This window comes from Synchiropus splendidus, chromosome 14 (assembly GCF_027744825.2).
Source record: "Synchiropus splendidus isolate RoL2022-P1 chromosome 14, RoL_Sspl_1.0, whole genome shotgun sequence".
Taxonomy (NCBI): Eukaryota; Metazoa; Chordata; class Actinopteri; order Syngnathiformes; family Callionymidae; genus Synchiropus; species Synchiropus splendidus.
The window spans coordinates 18,495,862-18,517,051 of record NC_071347.1 but is presented as its reverse complement, the minus strand read 5'-3'; the positions used below and the strand labels follow the sequence as shown (position 1 = coordinate 18,517,051).

The 21,190-nt window shown below is 42.8% G+C and overlaps 1 protein-coding gene across 4 annotated transcripts in view; it reads left to right on the top strand.

Moving 5' to 3' along the window:
- Positions 1-18,426, top strand: part of ankrd34c (ankyrin repeat domain 34C) — a 30,887-nt gene extending 12,461 nt beyond the window's left edge. For 2 of the 4 annotated variants that reach the window (XM_053886661.1, XM_053886663.1), the window contains exons 4-7: positions 1,568-1,764; positions 10,785-10,853; positions 11,333-15,068; positions 15,848-18,426. In XM_053886661.1, the coding sequence (XP_053742636.1) occupies positions 15,889-17,463 (1,575 nt within the window). In that variant the 5' untranslated portion in view covers positions 1,568-1,764; positions 10,785-10,853; positions 11,333-15,068; positions 15,848-15,888 and the 3' untranslated portion in view covers positions 17,464-18,426. Of the gene's footprint in view, positions 1-1,567; positions 1,765-5,447; positions 5,566-10,784; positions 10,854-11,332; positions 15,069-15,847 lie in introns of all 4 variants that reach the window. The other 2 variants (XM_053886662.1, XM_053886664.1) reach the window with 2 other exon arrangements.
- The last annotated feature ends 2,764 nt before the right edge of the window (positions 18,427-21,190 follow it).

Below are 21,190 nucleotides of genomic sequence, written 5' to 3'. Positions count from 1 at the left end.
AGTAGGTAAGCTGTGGAGGGAAAAATACATTCTGGGCTTTGACCTGGTTTCACAGTGAAGGTTCGATCATATCCATGTCAAGTTTATAGGCGGGTATGGGCATGTGTGAGTCAAACCTTTGGAGTCCCAGTGTGTACAAGGACATGGTAATTGTGTTCCAGCTTGGCTGGCTCAAGTGCCGCATCATATTGTCCCCCGGTGTGGATCAGATCTGTGACTGAGATATCACAGCTGTTGCAGATGGCCATTTTGTCCGGACACGCTCGGACAATGAAACGACGAGCCCTTTGATCAGCACTAATGAAATCAGGTCCGCGAGTCTATTCACTCTCCTCCTGAATAAAGAGCAGGCGAAAGCTCAAGACAACACGTTGTCGTCGGAGCTGGAAAATTACATAACTGTCAGCACGAAAGGACAGAATTGTATACAATTAGACACTTTTAAAAGGGAGACGCAACAGACGGAGACAGTTTCAGCATGTTTCTTTAATCCTGCTATTATCAGAAAAGTACAGAAGATGATAAACATGAGTCACCGCTGTAGCACTGATGCAGTCGTGCCACGGAAAGCCTCCCAGGGACACCAAGCTTTTAGAGGAAAACATGCCAGAGAAAATGAAATAGTGGATTTAAATGAATATAAATGAAACGAGAATACGGTGTGTGAATATATTTGGCTGGTAAATGTTTGACCCTTCTGTAAATGCACTCCACCACAATAGGCCCCAGAATGTAAAAGCAATAGTCCGAAGTTTAAATCAGTTTTATGTACTTTATTAAACACCAGATAATGTATCGTAGTTTCTATTTTAAAATGGTATTTTGTTTAACTGAATATTGCTTTTCCAGTTCCTGAATGAGACAAAATGTATGTACTCCTTTGTTTCAAGTAATGAACATAATCTGGCAATTTATTCAAATGATCACTCACCTGTAACCTCACCATCATTTTTTTTTTCTTTTTTTTTCTCATAGTTGCCAAACAATCCATGTATCTTTTGCAGGGCTCCAACTAATGATTATTTTGGTAGTTGACTAGTCAATGGTTGTTGACTAGTTAGTATAGTATGCAGTATATACTAAAATATAAATATAAATAGAACAGAATATACTTAAATATAAATAAATAACGTATGTTATATGTTATAACGTGTTAAGTGTTGTTTTGAAACTTATTTCACTTTTAATTGCTCAAAATGTGTTGTGAAAAATATGTGTCCTTTGATGTTTCCTTTGTGAAATGGTCCCATACTTGTGGGTCGTGGTGGTCCTGGAGTCTCAGGCATTTCTCCTCTTTTGGCGGATTTTGCTCAGAGAATGATGACCTCATGACTAGTCGATTACTGAACCTGTTGGTGTTGAATTTATTCGCCAATTGTAGTTGACCATGTCGACTAGTTGTTGCAGCCCTAATGTTTTGTTCCTTAATTTCTTTGTTTAAAAAAGCAGAGTTTTGCTTGTTTGTTTGTTTTCCCTTCTTCAAAACTGAAAACTTTAAAAACATGTTTTTCCATTTTGCAAATTAAAACACCAAAAGACTTATACGATTGTTTTCATTTTGTTTCAGTTGCAACTCACAGTCATGACGGAGTAATGTGGAGCACCCAAGTTTGCGGCGCAGTGCTGACTTCAGTGTGTTCCACTTTTATTAATGAGGCCATTAATAAACGGGCTCAGGAGTGGCCACTACAGCATCTGAAACGGAAATGCCGCAGAGAAGAAGAAGATCAGAGGAAGAACCAAGAAACAAAACTAAAGAATCTGGTATGTTTCATTTTTCTGTTTTCATTTGCTTTCATTTTATTTGTTTGTTTGTCAGTTTTGCAACATAGTAATTCAATAAATATATATATATATATATATATATATATATATATATATATATATATATATATATATATTTCCAAAGTGAAACATACACAGATTCCTCTGGCACAGTGTGTTAAATGTATCAGAGAAAAAGCAAATTTATGTTTGGATTTTGGCTGCAACTAACAATTATTTTGATAGTCGAAGACTACCTTATCGATTAGCGGACTAGTCGGCATCCGAAGAACACTGCAACATGTCTGCTGTAAATATAAATAAATATAAATATAAATGAAAAAAAATGTAAACTGTTGCAAACAGTTGTATAGTGTCAAATGTTTTTTTCGAACTTTACATTTGAATTGGCTCAAATTGTGGCGTGAAACCTACGTGTCCTTTGATGTGTCCTCACGTTTGATGTTTCGGGTTGCAATGGTCAGCCTCAGCCAATTCAATACTTTATATTCACATTATTATATGCAGCTTACTTTGAAATATGTACACAAAGTTAATCCAAGCAGTAACTTTATTCAAATTGTGTGTGGATGCCTGTTTGACATTCATGCAGACAAAACCAGAACAACCTCAAAACTGTTATCAAAATGTGCCAGATGGAGTGCTGCCGTCTCGAGTCAAGAGCCAAAATAGTCAGACGTCTCTCCACACAAACATTTCAGACCCTGGAGGACCGGCAGCCTGCAGCAGTCCATCCATCATCTTCTCTGAATCCAAGCTTACGAGTCAGGACAATGCGAGTCGGAGGAATCAGTCCAATCTTAATCTGATCGAACGACATGCCAAATGCGCTGGTTCATTAATAACAGAATGATAACGCAGATTCCTCAGTTGTCAAAAGGTCGACGCTGAGATGTTTCTGCGGAACAAATGATTCAAAAACCCAATTACGGAGCGAAACAAACAAAACGAGGGTCACTATTGACGTCACATTGATCAGGCCAGGACGAACTGATGCATAATGTTTGTGTGCGTCTGCTGCACGTGTTTGTGTCGTGCTCCGCCAGCAGGTAATAACTAGTGAGCAGGAGTCGCTCCGTCCCTCCTGAGGTTTCAAATCAATTAACGCTCATTTAATGGCCAAGTGTCTCTGAAACAGTGGTGTAAGGGCATCTGAGGTCACAGGAGCGAATCAGTAGTCATTAGTAAAAAAGTATTTTGAACTGTGTAAATCACTTGGGTCTAAATACGATCATTGAAGAACTGTATTCAATGATTAAAGCTAGTAAATATTAGCATATATTTGACCTATAGCTGTACAATCTTCGTTCTTCAAACAGTTGAATTGTTCAGACAGATAATTCACTGTAGTATGGACCAAAAACAAAAAATAATAAGACTGGGGTCCCGTTAACATGGTGCCAACTCTGACTTAATACAGTATCTCAGCGCTGTGACGCGGTAAAATTCCTCCTGTCCTCTTTGTTGAGGTTAAAACCGATGATGCTGAAGAACCTTTGAAATGTTGTCGATCTTAAACGTATGATGCATTTATGCATTTATGGTCAAGGAGATGTCAAGAAATGTTACAGACGAATTCAGACTTGAACCCCACTGACAGGATCAATGTTCCTGTTCCTGCTGATACGATCTCAGCGCACAAAAATATGCCCAACAAGAAATAATCCTGAATTGAATATAAATGTCCGGACTACAGGGCGTCTTGCTGTCCGGATATAAAGCCTTGTGACATTAGAACAATAAAATGAAGTGCTCACTGCGCTGTTCGACGGTGTGTGTCCTGAACCGGCGGTTTCTACAGGTCCTCTGGTGCAGCAGTGCTTTAGACCGTCTGCCGAGTGACACCGCTACATAGACAATGGAACGAACAGCAACTAGAAGACCCCACTATTTGAAGTGAACTATTGGAGTGGGCAGATGTTTAAAACCTGATTTCTCTTAAAGTTGCTCGTGGTTGGTCAAAATGCGCGCATGCACTGAGCCAGTTGGGGCGGCGGAGTTACGCACTTGTCAGGTGAGGAAATTAACTGTGTAGTCAGTGAAAGAAACCTGTTCCTTCTTCATTTTAGCCGGGGTTCCATGAGGAGTGGTCACAGAATACGCTGGCCTGAAGTGGACAAAATGAAGTCTCACAACAGATAGATTCATGAACCTACTCATTTTGAGAAAGGATAAATGTTTGTAAAAGTTGTTTGAAGTTCTTTGACATCCAGCACCCTCAATAGTGTAATGTGACTTCAATGACTAGAGTAAGTTTACTTATTGTATTTGAAGATTCTTGATATATATTTATCGTGAATGTATTATTTTATGATTAAATTGAACAAATATGTGAAGAATCTGTACAATTCAGAGACAATTGAAAGCTTTTATTTTCACACATTCCATTCCTCAATGTGAATTATGCAAATTGTAAATACATTTAAAAAGTAAGTTTTAAAACGGATCGCTCACAGTGGTCCAGGTGACTGCTCAGAGAGTTTGTGTGTTTGCTCAGTCACATGAAAAATTTGAGGGAACGTTGGACAGGATGCTGCTTAATTCTCACAGACCAGTGGAACACTGAGAAGCATCAAAGCTTTCTCAGCCTCCCTTGTTTAACCTGTAAATAGATGTTTAATAATCTGGTAATAGACGATCGATCCCTCTTGGAATTTCAGCGGTTGAAATTAACATCGCGTTGTTGTGGTCCAGCCATTTTCTGGGTCGCCCTCAGCTCTCCAGTTGCTGCAACTTGGCAGGTCACCATGATTTCACTGGTGGAGCCAAAGAGTACACCAGCAAACTGATCACAGAAACGCCATGATAGCAGACTAGGTCTTCAGAAAGACGATGGACAAGTCGAAGTCACAGGACCCTCCCCTGAAAAGAGCACAGCCCTCATTCAGAGCGAGGTCAGAAGGAAGCGAGTCCCTGGCGGCCGCATCAGTCATGGGTCATGAAAATCTGCTTTTCTAGTGCTTGTGTGTCTCCTGGGCTGCGTACCTACAAGAGAAACCACTGGACTCTGGTGCTCTATCAAATGAACAGCTGCCTTCAGCAGGGGTCTCGACCCCAGCTCACGCGTTGCCCAGGGGACCAGGAACTGATGGAAATTAAAATGTCATCAAAAGCTCAAAATCATTAAGTTTTTTGGGGCCAATTTAAAGTGCTGGTTTGACAGGTTGACAGCTCAATGTGAAAACCTGATGTCAGATTATCTAATCCACACATGCAAATGAAGGTTTGAAAGTGAATGAAGATGGAAGCGAGACAGGATATTTTGGAGGGATTGATCTCTGGCTGCCACGTCTTCTTAGAGAAGTGAGCTCCCTCAGGGATGTGGAGTTCTGTGAGGCAAAGATAACTGGCTCTTATCTCTGTCTGCTCACTCAGCTATGAGAGCTCATGGAGAACCAGGGAGGAAGGGATCATAAGATCACAGTTGTTCTTCGACATACGTGCATTTTATTAATTACAGCCATTATTTTCCTCACTGAAGTCGGTGTGAGTGAGATCAGTGCAGATTAGTGGGATTTAGCTCCGCAGGAATTGGGATTCAAACAGTGGGATGCCAATTCCTCTAGTGAAAACAAACAGAGACAAGAGATGATGTTTTTGCTGTTTTACACGACTTGACCTGACAATTGTGGATGATGTTGTGTTGTCTTTTTCAACCGCAGGCCACGTCTAGAAAAATGTTTTTGGATGGTGGGAGGAAACCGGAGTGCCCGGGGGAAATCCAATGAGGGAGTATGCAGGTGCCCTGAACCAGATTTTGGTCAATATCAAGTCACGGCGGTGAGAGAAAAGGACTGCATGACTGAACCCTCTTGTGTGCACCAACCATATGGAATTCTCAAGTTAATCCAAACAGTGCACCTGGCTACTGATTTTTTTTGTGCCGTCAGTACTTTTTCTTTTGTTGGACACTCACTGGACTAACAATAGAAATTGACGCGATGTTCAGAGATGCTCAAAATAAATCTCGACAGAGTTTGGTCCACAGTAAAACTCAGATTTGTCACAGCTAGAGTGTAAAATGAAACAGATTTTCCGATTTGATTGTGGCTCACTGCGATATGATTCCATCTTTAACAGATAGCTGACAGGTACCGTGCCTTGCAGCCATGTTTACGGTGCTCCAGATCTATTGTTAGCGCTGTCACATGGCGAGGAGTGATCCTGTTTGATCCTGTCGCATCTGATTCTCCAGATGAGCTCCGACTTCCTCGAGGAAGTGCAGGAACGACGTGACGTCAGCAACAGACACAGAAAAAGAGCTTTTTCTCCGCCTTGCACTTGCAGAGGAGGTGTATTTTGGTCAGAGTGCCTCATGGTGTCAAAGACGTCACAGTCTCATGGGTGTGAACCGCCGGCAAAGTGAAGTTCTCTATCTCACTGATGGAACATGGGCTGCTCCCACGAACTCCGTCAGACCACGACTTTGACAAGGCTGTGTGATGCTCTGGCAGCTCCTGACTCTGCTGATGGAGTTTCAGAAGAAAACAAATGTATTGATCTCCATTCGTCCCCCAATCGCGTGAAGACACATGAAACATTCTAATCTTGTTTACTTTTCAGAGATCAAAGGTCCGTAACACGCAGAGGCTCTTTCATTAAGCTGTCAGTAATTACATTAATTGCATTCAATTCAATGGCTTTTGCTTCTTATTGAAGAATTTAGGAGCGTAGTGGACCATGAACTAACTGTCCTCCAATAAAATGAGTTTATTCCGGACCAAAATAATCGCTTTTTCAGAGCACCAATGGCCTGGTGCACCACCTTTTGCAATGTGATGTCATCACCAAAACATCCATGATGGAGGACAGTGAATGAGACTGAATGAGAAATTTTAAGTTTACAGTAAAAACATTTTTTAAGCAGGTCTCACACTTATAGAGCATGTTGAGAGTTTCAGACGGTATAAAACTGAAGTAAATACCTCACAAAGTGCGTAAGAACAAAATGGAAATGCAAAACATTCAGATTAGCAGATTATTTTACTGTTATTTCTCAATGTTACCACAAATGGAGATGCAGTTATGATCTTAAAATGGCAAAAATATCGAGGTTCATTTCATGATGAAGCTTATGTGCATTGGTCCCACACTCTTCTTCCGTCATATTGGAAGATTGATACAATCTACTAGATTCAAAATTAGTTAGTGAATATTTTCGTGATGAAAATAATCCCCTTCAAAGTGGCCCTATTGTGTCAACACAAAAGGCTACGTTTTGCACATTCCTTATGCTTAAAGTTGTCAGGGTTCTCCCCAGCGCTTTAGCAGGACTTTGGCCCCCAGCATGTTGAAGTTTTTCAGCTGTTTCTGTCAACATGCTGTGAAGTTTCACTGGCAATGTCAGTGTTCCCGCCGTGGCAGTCGAAGTGGACTGTCAATGATGTCCTGTACAGTACACCCTGGATACGGAGCTAGAGCCAATGTCATGGAAGCTTGTTCTTTTAGTCCATTTAGGATGATGGAATCAATGGCACACCACAGTAAATAGCTTAAGTAGCGGCACCGTTGGACGTCACAGAGCGACTATTATCTTGAGATGAAGAATCGTGTTGTTGGTTGTGAGTGAGAGGGACATGGATTTGTCTTTCTTTGAGACATGATATGGAGCCAGATGCTGGACACCTGCTCCCGCGGTCCATGCTAGCATTTCACTGCGGGGAGCTTTTCCGAAGATTGTCTCGTCTTTTTCCCTGTTGTGAATCTGTCGCCTGGTGCTGCAGCCGCTGAAGTGAATACTAAGTTATAGCCACGTGCTAAAACAGCAATATACACCATTAACCCTTCAGATTTTGCTGTATTTAAATATCCCCGATTTTGTTTTGTTTAGGAAGCTTTGAAGCCGACATCTCCATGAGTTCAGTTTGTTATCCTGATATTTTCGGCTTTTGAAACCAGATTTAAATAAGAGTCGCAGCACTGAGCCTAATCCTCTATTGCCGTCATGTTTCCACGCAGTTTCACTAGATAACCCATTTGATAGAGGCAGTATATTGATCAAACACAGTCACATTTGAGCGCCATCGATTTGCCGGTGCGAACAGAGGTGTGACAGATCCGACCAAAACATCAATTTCACCAGTAATTACTCCTGTTGTTAGCGAGGCGGCTGGAGAAGCTGAAAAACTGTGCCTGAGACTCCACAAGATAAATTGTGGAAGACTCTCGCCAAATTAGAGGGCGAGGAGGACACGGGGTGGTGAAACATGAGAATAAGAGCGGCGACACGTGCCGGGATATCGACGCGGCAGTTCTTAATGATGTTAACAGGGTGGTAAGCTGGGGATGTGGCTTGACCACTTGGTTACTGACTGCTCCACATTCAATTAAAAGGCTCCGAATGTCTGTTAATAAGGGGGATGTGGAGTTGACAGGCAACCGGTTGTGGAGCTTCAAGCCCTCAGCTTCATTAGCTGGAGCTTAAACAGAGGAGCTCAACACGCGGCATCAAAGTGCCGCTCTGCAAAATGAGTAACAAACTCCCTATTAGATATGCACCAATCTCCTTGGATACAGCCAACATACACAATGATCGGCCGGCGGAATCGCTGGATGTGTAACGCTCCTGGACAATGCTCCTCTCAATTGCTGCCAGAAAAGGAGCAGGTGCCGCCTGGAGCAGAGGAAGAGGAGGAGTCGTTCAAGATTAGAAATATGAGAAAGTAGCACTTCAGATGAGCCGGGGCCGGCCATCATCCGAGCGGACCAAATCTCAGCCGCATATTGCTGTGGTTTCTCAGCCGCACCGGAGGCATTTTCTCTCCCAGTTTGAAGGGAGGCTCGGAGCGGTCCGGCGTGAAGCTGCAGGAGGGTTCGTGCCAGTTCATCGCTGTCGCAGCCCACACATTGACTTGATACAATCGCACCGACACCAAATGCCATGAGAATGTCAAAGTCTTTAAACCAGAAACCGGCGGAGGAAGAAAGACGAGAAAATGAATCGCTGGGAAGTGGCAGTGGAAAGGAAACATCTCTCGCAGATGGAGTCTGAATCGTTGCTTTCATAACTGTCACAAATATGTCACCATGTGTGATATGTGTTGGAAGGATTCTGTCAGTGTTTGGCAACTCTCGAAATAGTCACGGAAATATGTGATGCTTTTGCAGATTGCTTATTTATCCTCTTGTTGGGGACGGAGTTGAACGAGAGGTGGGGCACCCTGGACTGGTCATCGGTCCGTCACCGGAGAGACCAAACACTTACTGTATGCTGATGGACAGATTTGGTCAGTGGGAGGAAACCAGAGTGCCTAGAGGAAACGCAGAAAGGACCCAGTTTTATGGCCAGAAGCCGGATATAAACCAGCGACTTTCTGGCTGTGAGGCCCCAGTACGCACCTCTACTACTCAATTATGACATATGATATGTATATATTGATATATATTGCAGTTTTTATTCTGGGTATCCAGAACAGAAGGTCAATTTTTTTGTCCCCAATCCTGTTTTTGGTTTACATGCACAGGATTTCAAGCCGCTGCACTGTTGAGGAGGGTTTGCACTTTGGTGGCCTGAAGATCCAGTCACTGCTTTTTGCCGATGATTTGGTTCTTACGGCTTCATCACAGTGTGACCATCAGCTCTCTCTGGTTCGGTTTGCATCTGAGTGTGAAGTCTGAGGCCATGGTTCTCAAAACGATGGATTGTTCTCTCTCAAGTGGAGAAGTTTAAGTATTGTGGGGTCTTGTTCACGAGTGAGGGGGTAAGGAAGTTGGAGGTAGGTTGGGGAGGTTGGCAGGGTTCTGTTTTGTGTAAGAGAGAGCTGAGCCAAAAGGCATACAAGTGGCTGAAATTATTTTTCTCTTACGGGTGGCAGGCGTCTCCCTTAGAGATCAGGGGAGGACTTCTGTCACTTGGGAGAGACTCGGGGTAGAGCCGCTACTTCTCCACGTTGAGAGGAGTCAGTTGAGGTGGTTTGGGCATCTTATGAGGATGCACCCTGGACGCCTCCCTTTGGAGGTGTTTCAGGCACGGCCAGCTGGGAGGAGACCAAGGGGTCGACCGAGGCCCAGGTGGTGGGGTTGTATCTCTTCTCTGGCCTGGGAGCCTCACGGGATCCCCCAGTCGGACCAGGTGGATGTTGTCCTGGAGAAGGGCAACCTTCTGAAGCTGTTGTCCCCGTGACCCAGCAACAGATAAGCAGATGAGGAAAATAAAAATAAATTCCGGACATGAAATGTTTACAAAGACTCATAGTGGGGGGTAAAAGAAGAAAATAAGTAATGAAATCAACATCTTTATTCCACATCACAAATATTGAACTTTATATCATATTCTGGAGAAACTATGGAGCCCTTAAAGTCACGTGGAAAAGTCAATAATAATATGAATAATTCTGGACTCATTTTGGAATATCGTGGGTGACATGATCCGGACATAAATGAAGAAATCTAGAATCCCACTGAAACATATTTCCATTTTTATTTCTATTTTTATTCTAGTTATGATATAATGTCAAAGCCAAAGCAAAGTCTGCTGTGAAGAGAATTTCAATCGCCACAAAATCCTTCCATAAATCCTCCACCATCTCAAAATGTCACCAAATTCTAATCCTCACCAAATACAGGATTATAGTTGTACACTTTTTATTTAGAATGTCAGACAGCTGCGATACTTGCGACGCTCCATCCATATTTTTATATGTAATATTTTCATCATTGTGTCGTAGAATTGAAAACTTGTGGCAATGTTTCCAAAAATCTTTTTCTTTTTCTTGTGTTTCCATTTGCTGACTAAAGGAGCAACATGATCAGCCTTTCACAACTTTTACATCCCCTTTATCAAGGTGGATATAAATAGACAAGCTGCTTCTGTACAGTCTGAAGGTCCAAAAAAAAAAGTGAGAACTTCAATTCAGACGGAAGGAATTGTTATATTTAGAAATAAGGAGGAGAGGGGAGCAGCAGCTGCGATGTAAGATATCTGAAAATGGAAACCGCTCCCAGGGGTGACATCACTTATTCGCTCAGTTTTAATGATTTGTTTTCTCTTTACTATACAGCCTTCCACAACTGGTGAGGAGATCACACTGACAGTGGACTGGTGACGTCCTCATCTCGCCACCCTGCTGGTGGGTTTCTTATCATGTACTCTGAGTTATTTAACTCATTATTTTAATAAATAATTCAGCCAATGTAAAATATTTTGGTATTTTTGGTAAACATAAACTATGTACATTCGTAGCCTCAGATTATTATTATTATTATCAATAATATTTTTGTCCAAACCTAGATAAAATATTGTAAGTTTTTGTTATATGGTTATACTTCATGAAAATAAATCTTCATAAAAATAAACCTACCAATCTCCGAATACCACAATGTATTGAAATACATACAGTATATTTTTACACATAGTTTCAAAAAAAGTCTGCGATATTCAGAGTCTAGGAAAGCTGGTCCATGATATGCGTTGGGTTTACGATAGCTTTTGTCCCAATGTCCACTTTTCCAATGTCCAGGGTTTGGTTTTGTAAATAAGTTTTTTCATTTAACTCAATTTCATCTGCACTTTTAGAAGGTTCCTCAGTCCCATATTTCCAACCCACAGATTCCAGTCCTGTCCCAGCTGTACTCGCATCCTGAAGACACTAACTGGAGATGGTCCAACTGAAATTCATCATCACCCGCCTCAGTTGGTCCTGGAGCTCCAGTCCAAGAGTGGAACGTTCTGAAACTGATAGCTACTTCACAAGTGCTGCGACACCTGAAGGACAACCAGTTTGGTAAACACTGCTGCAGAAACCTCATCATCATAATAGTTGGCAGTACTACTAGTTATCATCGTACATCCAAATACAGTACGGGCAAGATGACTTCAACATCTACTACATGTTCTTTTAGGAGACATAAACCTTCATGACAGCAGTATTGATTCATTTCAGGTACCAACAGAACTTCTATGTTTGTGTGTTAGTAGTGTTTGAATGAATTCTGTCAGAACAGAAACAGTTTAACACAATCAAAGTCACCCAAATAGTTTCCTGCACTCTTCTCACATATCCTCAGACTAGTGACTACTCCCTTTAAAAGTAAGTTACAACAGCCCCCTTTGCCTTGACATAAATATGATATGAGGCCAATATTCACGTCATTGGAAGTGTGTTTTTAACGGAAATGTCAACAATATTTCCTGATGTGGTTCTTAACATTTTTTGTTAAAGCTACAGGGTCAACATTTGCGACCCAGTAGCTTTAACGTTGTTTTCTGTCGCAGACAGGAACTCAAAGACGTGTCTGTATTTTCGGCTTCTCTTTCAGTGTGCGAAGCTATTTGATATCTTCGTGCTACTGGCTTCACCTTTGGGATACGATCCATTGGCGATGCACATTTCAGAGAATGGGGGTTACATTAGGTACTGTAAGTCTGTCATTGTGCTTCAGTGTGCTATTTGATAGTATCCGAAAAGTGAAGCTAGCAGCAAGGAGATTTCCAATAGCAGGCTCCGTACCTTTTGAAGGATGTGGGTTACATACGGTAACTCAGTCATTGTCCTTCAGTGTGTGAAGCTTCGTGAGATATCCAGTAGTGAGGGCTTCACACTCTTCTGAGAATGCGGGTTACATTAGGTAACTCCATCCTCTTTCTCCTCCCTCCATTGCTTGTGTCGCTGGCTGTTTGTTTTGAAAACGTGACTTGTCCCGTACGTTACGTCAGACGACGGAAGAAAGTAGAGGAGGATGACAGAATAGCAGCACACAGCTGAGGCCTTTCTTAACTGCGCTAGGTTCAACTAAGAAAAGGGAGTCGAAGCTTCTAGCAGAAAACCAGTTGCTTGTTTAACTGTGGTTGGAATGTGTCCAGAAGTGGTTGTCGTGGTTCTCGCAGCCCACCCCTCTTCCCCCCCGATGTAATTGAGATGAATTTCTTGAAAGTGTAGGAGACGTTTCTTCGCACATTCTCCTTACTCCTGATCGTAAACAGCTCGTCCCTCGGGACGGAGGAAGCAATTGCAGGTGAGGAATCATTACCATCTTTGAAGACGGCGGTCCAGATGAAGCCGAGTGTTTGGATGGCTGATAAAGTGATTAGTCCCTGTCAGCCAACTAATGATAGACCGTGCTGCTGCCTCCAACTGGGAAGGCTTATTCAAATGGTGAGGGTGGACCAGGACTCCAGCGTGGAAGCCAAAAGCCCTTTTGTCTCGACGGTGGAATGCGCCTGACTTACCTGTTCTTTGCAGCAGGGCTGAGAACATCAGTGTTCTCATTAGACACTGCCTCTGTGCTGTCTCATAGCAACCTAAAAATAGAAATGTCCCTATTAGGCTGTATAGGCTGCGATGGCTTCCACAAGTTTGGCCTCTTTAATTCTGCATATATATATATATTTATATTTATATAAGCTCATCAGTTAGCTAAGCCCACTATCGTAACAGTGCACATTTACGCAGGCACATGACGTGACTCGTATCTTTACATTTTTCTCGCGTGTAATCTTATTATATTCCACAAGTGCCGCCACCACTCAACCGGAACGATTAGACCACCCGACTTACATTGTTTTGGTCTGTGTTTTGCCTCCAAAACTGCAGGTCCTTTCTGGTGCATTGGTCAGTACCTGCTGAATGTGGTCAGAAGATGACAGAGCTGACGTCTACTGTGATGTCCAACAGCAACTCTTGCTTTGACTCAACGCTGTCAGCCATTGATGTTGTCTCATTCGTTTCCTTTTTTCAAGCCAACATCTCTGCTTCATGACATGCGGTATGACTAGTTTGTCATTACAAAACTTCCTTAAAAATACAGTTTTTTCACATATTTCCTCCACTGTATATCTAAGACGGCAATGTCATTATTAATATTGCAATACATTGTGCATCCAGTTGGATAATCGAGAGTTTGGTAGTAGCTTTCATCCCTTAACAGAAACATGTGATTTGGTGCTGTAAAATATGACAAATCAACAAATTCATAAGATGAATTACAAGCAGATGATCAATTTTATTGTGCTTGGGACAAGAAAAACCAGCTAACCAACTAAAACCCGCTTTTTTCTTCACATCAAATTCAGGTTTTTTATTATATCATTTTGTAAATTACCCAGGTTTATAAACGTAAACCAGAAACAACAGCTCATGGATCCTGGGAGATATTATTGATTCACTTTTTTCAAACATCATAATTTAGTGATTCATCACTGTTTCCTGTACAGAGAGGCTGTCGATCACATGAGTCAAACTCAAGGCCCGGGGCCAAATACACACCGCCTCATCATTTCTTGCGGCCTGAATGATTTTTAGAGCTGACTGAGCATTTGAAAAATAAATAAATGAAAATATTACGTAATACAGTGGTGGCTGGATGACTAAATAATAACTTGATGATGTGATGGTTGAAGTTTTGATCCATTTCTATGTTATTTGTTAACTTTGATGCCAGCATTGTTGAGAGCTGACATATTGAAAAATTCCGTTTTGTGATTTTTTTTCTAGTAAACCATAAACAAAAAAGATATAGTTTGCATTGGTTTATGTCTCTGTAAGGCAGCCACACCTTTTCTAACTCAAAAAAATGATTTCTCTCTCACATATTTCATGGTAATATTTGAGAATTTTAGTGGAGTCACAAAGAAAAATGAATTAAAAACAATGCGGATTGAAGACAGTTTTCTGTAATGAGTGAATATGATTTGTGCCTTCCATTATGCTGTTTGCATTTTGTTTGCTACTCAATGTTTCAATTGTGCAGCGATCCACCAACGTTATGATGTGATTAACATTTACTACCTAAGATAGTAAACAAGCGAAACATTTTGTACGATTTTTGTTACATAACACTAATAACACATCGTGGAAATGTTCTCTTGAGTTCGCCCACATCTGCAATAACATCCCCTGAATGCATCGGTCATCCTCTCGGTAATTTTCACGGCCATAATAAACATCGCCTGTTGAGACGTTCTTTGGCGCATAACACGGATCAGTGACACGCGATCTTCAGACGATGCCGTTTATTTTTGGAGGACTCTGACGTCAAGATCGCACACGTTTCATTCAGCATGCAAGAAAGTAAGTTATTTTTAACCCGCAGCATCTCCAGGTTGTGATCCTTGAGTGCGCAGTGAAAAGGGATCCAGCTCATTGGACTGATGTAGCGCGCCGTCGTAACAAAAGCCACGCCGCCCGAGAGTGATGGTGCCAGAGAAGTCCAGCCTGACACCCACCACAACATCACCGCCGCATCGATGGCAACACTGGGAACACTGGGATACTGACACTCGCCGGCAGAAACTTCACATTTCTCATCTGAAAGAAAGCGTGATGGAGGCGCGCTCTTCTGAGCGGGTAGGACAAAGTTATTCCACGGTCGTCTTTTATCATGTAAATATAAAAAAATAAACTTGTTGTCTTGATGTTACTTTGAGCGGAGATCATATGTGAAACAGCATTATGATTTATCTTATCTACTCGAATTGAAGCGTTGTATTTATATTTATATGGCTCATATATCTTCTGCACTATTAGCCTTTTTTTTGTTTAAACATAATAGCTTGTTGCATATTTATTTATCAGCAATAACGCCATGACGTGCAGTTAGATTTTATGTCACATATGATTTAATAATACAGGCCAAACTATCACTTGAATAGACAGTGTTTTCGAATCGCATCTTTTGTTATTTATAACGCCTCATCAAAAAATAAGGACAAATGTTAATTTCGCTCTGTAATGGAATAGAAGTTAACCAGTTTGTGTTGCGGCATACTGCCACCTGCTGGTGATAAGCATATCTCAGTCGCATTATTGTTGCGAAAACAAAACTGACAATTCGATTTGCAGCATATTTGGGGATTTTCTTTTTCACAATTTTATGTAGTCATTTATGTGCATCTTCAAAATAAGCAACTCACATGGCAGTTGGTTTTGTGGATGTCAACATAAAATATATATTTAAATTACAGCTCAAAAATACAACTGAATAAACTGACAATGCAAAAATAGTGAGCACGTGATAACTGTAAATGTGTTCTCCAAGTGTTGATGATTATAAAAAACAGAATACAAATACAAGGAGGGAAGTTTTTTTCCATGGTTTTCCAGACCAACACTGTTTGTGTTTGAAGGGCTGTGACCTGTGAATCCGAACCGAAGGAGAAACTGGAAGATGGCAAACATTCTGGAGCTTCGGACGGATGGAAACTCGCTGCTGAAAGCTGTGTGGCTCCGACGCCTGAGACTCACTCGGCTTCTCTTGGAGGGCGGCGCTTACATCAACGAGAGCAACGAGCGAGGCGAGACGCCCCTCATGGTGGCCTGCATGACCTCACACAGCGACCAGCAGAGCGTCAGCAAGTCCAAGCTGGTCAAGTATTTGCTGGACAAGCAGGCCGACCCCAACATACAGGACAAAGGAGGAAAGACTGCGCTAATGCACGCTTGCATACACACGGCGGGTCATGAGGTGGTGGATCACCTGCTGAGCAACGGAGCTGACCCCAGTCTGGAGGACAGAAGCGGGGCCTCTGCTCTGGTCTACGCCATCAATGCAGATGATAAAGAGACGCTGAAGCTGCTGCTGGACGCTTGCAAAGCGAAAGGCAAAGAGGTCATCATCATCACCACGGACAAGTCTGCGTCGGGGACTAAAAAAACCAAGCAGTACTTGAACGTCCCCCCGTCGCCGGAGCTGATAGAAAAGCCCCCCTCAGAGTACTGCACCTCTCCCTCCGACGTCGACGTGACGGCTTCTCCCACACCGGAGCAGGAGCAGCAGAACACAGTCTTCAGCTTCCAGACAAAGCTGAAAACCTCCTCTTCAGCGGCAAAGCTCACCAACGGGCCCCCGTCGCCCACGCGCCGCGCCGCCAACCCCAAGCGTGCTCGCTTACCTCAGCTGAAGCGGCTGCAGTCTGAGCCTTGGGGGTTGATTGCGCCGTCGGTGCTGGCCGAACGCGCCGGCAATCACGAGGAGAGCAAGAAGTCGGCCTCTGATGAGGACGTGGTCGCAGGTGTGAACGGGCTGGCGCTCAATAAGAGGTCGGCTTTGTCTCGCCAGAGCAGCGTGGACGGCAAAGACGGCCTTTTCCCTCTGGTGGGGGAGCAGCCGTCCAAAATGACAACGTCACTTACCGTACCTTTAACGTGTAAACAGCCGTACGGCCAACACCAGCCGCTGGCCAGGCGCAGCACCGTGCCCACGGAGCAGGAGGGCACCTGCTGCAGCTGTGGGCAGGCCAGCCTGAGGGACACCATGCACCGGAGGCGCCTCGGCAACGACCACTACGACTCAGACTCTCAGCTCTACTCTGACTCTGCCATGCTAGACTCTCCTAAAGTCCCCGTGGAAAGACGGAAACTGAACACTTCTCCTCTCGCGCTGTTGACCAGCTCCAGAGAGTCTCTGGACAGCAATACCAGCACTTCCTCTCCGAGCACGGCACGCCGGCGTGCGCCAGGTCTCCTGGAGAGACGGGGCTCGGGCACGCTGCTCTTAGACCACATCTCCCACACCCGACCGGGCCACCTGCCGCCTCTGAACGTGAACCCCAACCCGCCCATCCCCGACATCGGCGCCAGTAGCAAGCCCTCCTCACCTCTGGCCACGGCCATCCGAGCTCCTGTGGCGCCCAACACACCAAAGAGAGGCCTCCTCACCTCCAAGAAGAAGCTCATCAGACGACACTCTATGCAAGTGGAGCAAATGAAGCAGCTTTCGAATTTCGAAGAGCTGGCTCATTAGTTAGTGATACGCAGCACTTGTGGTGGGAGTAGAAGGTCGTATCCATCGGCTAACCCTCGTGGACTAGGAGCGTCTTGATGTTCTAATAGTTTGTCACTCATTTAGAAAAAAACTTGAGCAATATAGATTTTCTTCCTGTGTGGCTCCCAACCTTTATATTTTGAGGTCACTTGCTGTAAAAACGTACTACAGTGTTGAATGTAAATGCCAAGATCTGGCTCTTTTTTTTCCTCCCCCCACCTCAGAAATAGCTCTTTTCACATGTTGATAAAAAAAGTGTTGGGTCATTCTGGGTACATTTGTAGCCGCTCCGTGCATTAGTAAAGGGAAACGGTGATGCACTCTCAGATGTAGCTTCAGTAACCGGACTGTTTGTAGCCGATATGTACAAAGTGCCTTCAAGAGAAACAGATCCATTCAAATGATTCATAATTTATCAAACGGTCAATATAGCTTGGAAATGTCAAATGAAGGAATCAACAATATGCCTTAAGACAGGTGAAAGGGAATGAGGTCACTCACCGCTGAAGGACACGAGGGTCATGTATTTGTCATTTTCATGCTAATGGCAATCAGAAGTGAGGATCACACTGCTTCCATCTAACGCCGTGAAGCAGACACCACTAGTATTTCGTAGGTTGGTGTTGTACATTCCGAAATAAATGTCTATCGCTGGTGCTCCTGCCTTGTTTATCTCTTCATCACGTGAAGCGCGGCGGCACACAGATGCTCATTAAAACAAGCCCCTCTCTTACCTGAGGCCACTTGCTCCTGGAATTATTACCGTCATTGATGTCTCCATGATTATATCAAACCCACCGAGGAGACTCTCTGGTCCCACTCCTTCCCGGGCCGCTTCATCAGTCAGCCCCCGAGGCGCCGCTGGTTTGTGGCGCCTGTGATAGGAGCAGAATTCAGAGTAGCACGTGTCTGTTCTCACCCTGTGATTTACAAGACGCGCCGGTCGCGTTCTAGAACAAGGAGAAGCTGCGAGGGGGAACAAGAGGGATGAAATCCGGTGATGAATATTGAGGCTTTTTGATGCCCGATCAGTTTGGATGCTGGCTCTGCCTCCAATTACAAATGTCTTTCTAAATTTCACAGCTTTTTCCAGACACAAAATTTTGCTCTCACTTTCAAGCATTGTGGTTGTGCTGCAGGAAGGTTGTGGGTTTGACTCCTCCTGTGTGAGGCGTAGGTGTTCTCCATATGCTCCACCAAGACAGGCAGAGAAGACTCTAAAATCGTCGGTGACTGACTGACTCTAGGTCCACTTATGAACCAGTGGACCGCTCAGGGCGTCCCTGCCTCTCACCCTGTGTAGCTGGGAATACTCTGCAAACATCTTGTAGTCAGCTTGTTTTAACAACCACCGACACTCAGTGTAAACAAGACCACCAATTGTCATCAATTGTACTATAAAATGACATTAAATTGTCCATAATAGTAATAATAGTAGAATTGTTAAGTTATTCTACCCCACTTATTGAATTTGAATATTCATCAGTATGTTGAAAAAGTATTTGTTAGCAACATAAAATATGCAGCAAGCGCTGCATTAAATTCCTCAGCGGAACAACGTTAAATGAAATTGCATTCATTTTTTTCAGTGTGGGGTCCTTCGCTGACAGCAGTGTCCTTGAGCACGATTGGAAGGTGTGAAATCTCACCTCAGTGTGGCAGCGTCCATCATTCAAAGTGACAGAGCCAGATGTGAACTAAGTTCCATTAATGTTTTCCAGACAAGACATGCTTTTACTGCCTCTGCGCTGGACAACCAGTCGCACCTAGTAAATGCAAAAAAAAAAAAGAAAAAAAATCAACTTCAACTTCATTTACTCAGTCACCCATTTATTCATCCACCTATTCTTCCTGAATAGAGCCTTTTGGAACTATTCCCCCCCATCCTCAGCGTCTTTTCAAGTGTGATACAAAAGAGGTCAGCAAAGCTCTGCTGCATCACCAACCTCCTCTGAGCTTTGGCTCTATTTAAATCAACTGGATTCATTGCCTCATGTTCCACAATGTTGATGATTTCAACCATTATAAGTCAGGTATGAATTGCAAAACCCTCTATGATAAAGTCCATCTTTGCGAAATCAGGGAAAAAAAATAGGAAACAGAATTTTTGAAAGGGACAGACTGAAATAATAATCATAATATTTTCTATTTGCAATATGTACATTATGCCCACATGATGCAATTACATAATAATAATAATAATAATAATAATAATAATACACCATCTTCTAAGATCAAATACAAAAATACAAATAAATCATTATTATCATTGACGTATGACTTGAAAATAATTGTCCGACACCGAACTGATACCGGAAGTGAACATGATGTTCTGCTCTGTTCTGTCTCATGATCTCCAATAGAGAGCGCTAGTGTCCTATCTTTCACTTCACATGAGCGTAGCTGTGGAACAAGGAAGATAAATATAACATCAATGATAACTTCAACTCCTCAACGAGCGCGTGTGGGAGCATGAAAAGGTAGAAGGTGTGAGGCAGAACTGAGATGACGGTAATAGCAGCGTGTGGTGAGCAAATGACAGTCGGAGCAGCTAATGACTACTGTGATAAAAAAAATTAAAAAAACATTTGACTAAAAGGCATGTACCTAAGTTTCAGTGGGTGCAATGAGTAACTTTCTATGTCTCGGTGAGGAGGGACAATAAAAGCCCGCTAACAATACGACTTTGACCTGAGAGGTTCACAAGGTGACCCCTGACGGTGTTAAGATTCTGGGCATTGTTGGTCGAGACTGTTGACAGACTACAAGGTCAAAGTTCACCAAAGTTCACCGCAAACAAGCAGTCGGCTGCTCTCAGATCAACAATGACATGTATACTGGAGATGAGCTTTTTGTGTTGGACTGCACTGGAGTGAAGAACACTCCAGTGATCTGGACGTCTCTTTACCTGGCTGCGCTCCAAGCCACTCACGTGACGGTCCCACACACACACACACACACACACACACACACACACTTCTCCCTCCCGGTATGGTAAGTTTCCTATGCTATAATTAGAGGTTGGCACGTGACGATAAATTAATTTCATTCCAAGAGCGATCTCTGGAAATGTCACCTTGTTTTTTCTCGATTTCCATTTATATGGAGGAGTCACTCACTGTGGCTGTCGACAAGGACCGGAGAGGAAAATTCAATTTGTCACTGTTTTACTGATAAGCATGTGCGCTTGATCAGTCCTTCAAATGTTGCGTTTGAAGGACTGATAAAGGAGATTGGATTTAATACTTGTTTCGATTTCAATCAGTAAATATTAGTCTTTGCATGTGATCCAGAGTCCTCTTTCTTTTAAGAGAAAAGACATTTCTTTAAGGAAAAAAAGCAGCAAAACAAAATCTGTGGGTTAAAATTAATTTATAATAATAATAATAATACAAGTTAACTACATATTGCGTAATTGAATACATTCTACTATGGTTCATCAAAAAAAAATATTCGCTCCCAAAACAAAGTATGAATGTCCTTGTAGAATAACAATTTGTACAATGTGAAACTCCCAAGAAAGTTTTGAATAAGTGTTCCAAACTATGAATTTAATCCTGGATACTGTGTAACTAATACTATTTTACAAGAGCATGACTCATGGCTTGACAGAAAAAAAGGTTATTTTTTTAATAATAGTATTTAATTTACTTTCGATCTGTCCCTAAGTTTGAGTGTTTTGAAATTGCGACATCTAGTGGTGTAC